At 36.9% G+C, this 4,082-nt stretch overlaps 1 protein-coding gene across 2 annotated transcripts; it reads right to left on the reverse strand.

Annotated features, from left to right (window-relative positions):
- Positions 1–737: 737 nt before the first annotated feature.
- LOC118345380 (scarecrow-like protein 3) lies at positions 738–3,299 on the reverse strand. 2 transcript variants are annotated; one of them, XM_035686982.1, is made up of 2 exons: positions 2,952–3,299; positions 738–2,407 (listed from the first exon to the last, which is right to left on the reverse strand). In XM_035686982.1, the coding sequence occupies exon 2, from the start codon at positions 2,380–2,382 to the stop codon at positions 967–969; it is 1,416 nt and encodes a 471-aa protein (XP_035542875.1). In that variant the 5' UTR covers positions 2,383–2,407; positions 2,952–3,299; the 3' UTR covers positions 738–966. The 2 variants fall into 2 exon arrangements, with proteins under 2 accessions (XP_035542875.1, XP_035542874.1); XM_035686981.1 differs by having other exon boundaries at positions 2,906–3,299.
- Between the last annotated feature and the right edge of the window lie 783 nt (positions 3,300–4,082).

Below are 4,082 nucleotides of genomic sequence, written 5' to 3' on the forward strand. Positions count from 1 at the left end.
AATTGATTAAATTTATTTTCTTCTAAATTATGGTAGAAAGTCATATTCTGAAATTTTTAATCTATATTCAAAGAGTAAAATGAAAAAAATAGTTGAATAGTAAAATCGTAATAAAGAACGTGTAAAAATATCATTATCTTTTTTAATAATGCTTCGTATCATTCTTTTTACCATCATCCTCTTACTATTCCGTAATATGATATTAAATTATTAGAAACTATTTGTTATATTATACTTGTGAGCTAATCATTTATGTCAAGGAATGGTAACAAAAATGATGATAAAAAGGATAATATATAGAGTTTTTCAATCTTATTTGTTACTGCTACACTTTAAAGAGTCTTCCTACTTATTCATAGTATTTCACTGCGATTCGAGAACGGGAAATATTTGATCAAAAATATTATCTTATAAACTAACGTGACTTGAAAACTTTGAGCATTGGTGAAACAATGACAGAATGAGAGAAAATATGCTGCAAAGTCTACTGTAGTTCATTTAGCATTATCATTGCTAATTTAGACAATGGTGTGAACTATTCTGATGTACGTTTCAATAAATTCCCAAATAAAAAGAGAAATATGATGGTTTACTTTTCAATGCAGAAATGATGAAACCATATGCAGGCATTGCTGCAGAACAAAGTTCAAAGCCATGCAATTCGACTGAAACACTAGAAATTCATGTGCACAAGAAGTGCTCGGACAACAATTTTGATAAATACAAGACTTTATACAGATACAAACCAAACATTAGTTAAAGTTTCCATTAGATATAAAATGAGAAGAATTAAACAAATTCTGTATGTAGGTAATAAAAGAAGGCAGCCTATTTTTTAGGCTGGCTAAGTGAAAGACCATTTAGAACACTCTTAACAGTATTCAATTGCAGGCTAACAAAATTCTTTCACACAAAAAAGGAAAGAACAAGTACTAAAACCTGGGAGATCAGTATTTTCTTAAAATCTCATCTTTTACACCTCCAAGCCGATACTGAAAACAAGGCTCGGTCTTGCCAGCATATTACTACACAACCGTTTTCTTCCTTGACCTTATACCCATCACAACCAAAACCTTGCAACAATCTTGTTGCCTGCAACATACCGTAATAGCTTAAAGGCACATTCCCAAACCCAGCCAAATCAAACCTTTGAATCCACTTCTCAAGCTTTTCATGCCTTTCTTTCCTCTCAGATCCTTCACATGCTATAATGTTCTTAATTTCCTCCCCAAACAGCATCTTCTCTAACTTCAATCTCTCCAATGATGTTCTCGGCACAGCAGACTCCAAACAGTCAAACAATGCTGCATAGGAGTGAAGAGCTTCCAAAAGCCTCTCCATTAGAGTTGATCCATTGTGGTTAGAATCTTGTTCTGTTATTATCATGAGCTTTGGTGTGAAACCCCACAAGGCATTAAGAAAGTTATCCATCTTCGCTGAAGGATTTGAGGATATGGGTGATGAAGAAGCTGAATCAGGACTCTGGCTATGCCCGTTAACCAAATCTTTCTCGAGCAGCTCACCAAGTGTGCTTTGGTTAATCTGCAGGACTCTAGGTAAGTGAATTCCATTCAGATTCTTTGATGCTACTGGGGATTTCTTTCTCAAGAGTTCATCATCAAAGGCCAACAAGGAATGCAATTGGAGAACTGAGCAGATTGCTAGAGCCTCCCCGGTTTTCACACGGAGCTTTTCAAAATCCAGATTATCCAATTTACTAATCACGGCATTGAACTGAAATGGTATATCCAATTTTTCAGCTTCTTCGGTCAGTCTATATGCCATTTGATCCAGAACCTCTTTCTGTTGATGGACCCCGGTAATTCTCAAATGGGGTGGGCCTTCAGGTCGTGTGCTCAAAACTTGAATAAGAGCAACCCATTGGGCAGGTTCAGCAGCATTCAGGTCAATGATATGAACCACCTTTTCCCCTTCCATTGCTTCAATAATGGCCTGGTTTGTGAGCACAAAGGCCACCTTCAAGAAGGGAAACATCTCAAAAAACAGTTTCTGAACAAGAATTTCTTCCGACACCAAAGATATTCTAGTGGAATTGAGGGCTTTGTGAAGACCGGGCCAAGCTTTTAGGATTCTATCAGCAAGTGCTTCAGTGAAGTATGCAGCCATGCGCTGCATGGTATCACCATCAGGAGTAGCAAGTAGGGAGATCTGCTCAAGGGCAATATTTGCATTTTCAAGACTACCAGCAGCAACATGATTTGCACAAGTGAGCAATAAGTGGATCAAGTACAAACCCCGCTCTTCGGATTTAAGTTCTTTGAGCCACGGGTACGGTGATCCTAAGCTCGGTGGAGGTGACATCATGGAAAATAATTGGAGAGGTGATGAAGTAACAGACGAAGACCCTTCTTCTTGAAACATTGGTGCTTTATAACGATCACAACAACTGGGGGGAATCGGGGAACAAAGACAGACAATAATTGTCAACAGAAGGAGAACGACACTCACCTCAAAAAAGAATCTAAACTATGAGAAAGTCCAAGTCTTCTAACGACACAACAAATGCTCATGCAAGCGCCAAATTTGCATAAAATCGGATTTTGATAAAAATGTTTAGACGCCTTTCACCAATTCACAATAACAAAGCTAACGAATGCAGGATCAGAGTGCTTTGAGGGCTTGGTTGTAAGTCTAAGAGGTGAAGAATCTAACAAATAAACCAGATCACCATGCAAGGAAGAAAGAACAGGCAAAAAAGCAGAAGGCTAGGATTAAACAACAAACGGACCTAAATTGGAGAGAATGATCAGAAATGAAATATTCCCAAAACAAAAGCTCAAAAGGTTATTCAAGATTTCAACAATTTAGTTCAAAATGACAAAGAAAAGCACCTAAATAGTCACAAACTGAACAAAGAAGACAAACAGAACCAGCTTAACCATACCAGAACCAGAACTAGCCAACTAAAACACGAACAGCCAAATCCTTACTGGGTTTTGTAATTGATCAAGAACCCACATAGAGCCCCTTGAGAATTCCAAAGATCGCTTCTCTAATCTCTCTCTAAGAACACGGAGCTGATCTTATGGGTTTTTTTGGGTGGGGGGGTGTTGGGGTTTCCTCTGTTTGTGTCTCAGAAAAAATTCAACTTGGCTTAATTAAAGCTACTATCTTGTTTGGAAGGACTTGTTCATGGCTACGTTGTCGACAATGCGTGGAGGAGTCTTTTTGTCGTTACTGTTTTGTTGTCCTTCCCCTTCCCCCAAGTGGAATATGGAATTTGTGAGAAGGTGAGCCTTTTCCTTTGCGCTCACTCTCTCTCTCTAGAAATCCTCTTTCTTTTCACACACTCTGAAACTTCCACTTTTTTTTTCTTAATTTTTTTTTTTTTGGCATTACATTAGGTGAATAGGGAATCATGGCTGTCCTGGTGACTTCTTAATATTCCCAAAGGTTGCTCCGATCCAAACATTACAAAGACAAAACAAATTGCCCTCAGTTTTGTTTCCTAGTGGGGTTTGTGGGAATTACAAGAAAGCTCCCTACATACTTCCAAAACCCTCATTTTGTTTGCTTTCAAAGGCAATGACCATACAATTGGTCTTATCTTCTTCTGTTAAAAGGACAGAGGCTGCTGGCCAAGATGGTTAAGAAAATAAAAACAGCCACAACTATATTACTTCTTAGAGTCTTGGCTGTCAATTTTGAAAATCAATTTCCATCCCAATTTTCTCCATAATATCTTAAAGAAATTGATTATTTTGCCGACATCATTAAAGTTTTAAACATCAATATATCTATCTCAAATGATTTTATTTGCAAATTTGATTTTTTTTTTAAATATTAAACATATCGCTAACGTGAAAATCTATCACATCAATTTCGAATAAACCCGAGTTATTAAATGAGCTAAACTCGTATAAATTCGTATAATTTAAGAACAATAATAATATCTTAAAAATATTCAAAAAGATGGTTTAAGAGTACAATTACATACACTTCTCACCTTAACTTCTATTACGAAATTTCCATCAAATGCTTTCATACAACCAACTCTTTAGGTAACTGTCGTTACGTGTTTGGGCTCTGTTATGTCGTGGCAAGCATGTGGTACTTTGAGT

The sequence above is a fragment of the Juglans regia genome, unplaced genomic scaffold (assembly GCF_001411555.2).
Source record: "Juglans regia cultivar Chandler unplaced genomic scaffold, Walnut 2.0 Scaffold_248, whole genome shotgun sequence".
NCBI lineage: Eukaryota > Viridiplantae > Streptophyta > Magnoliopsida > Fagales > Juglandaceae > Juglans > Juglans regia.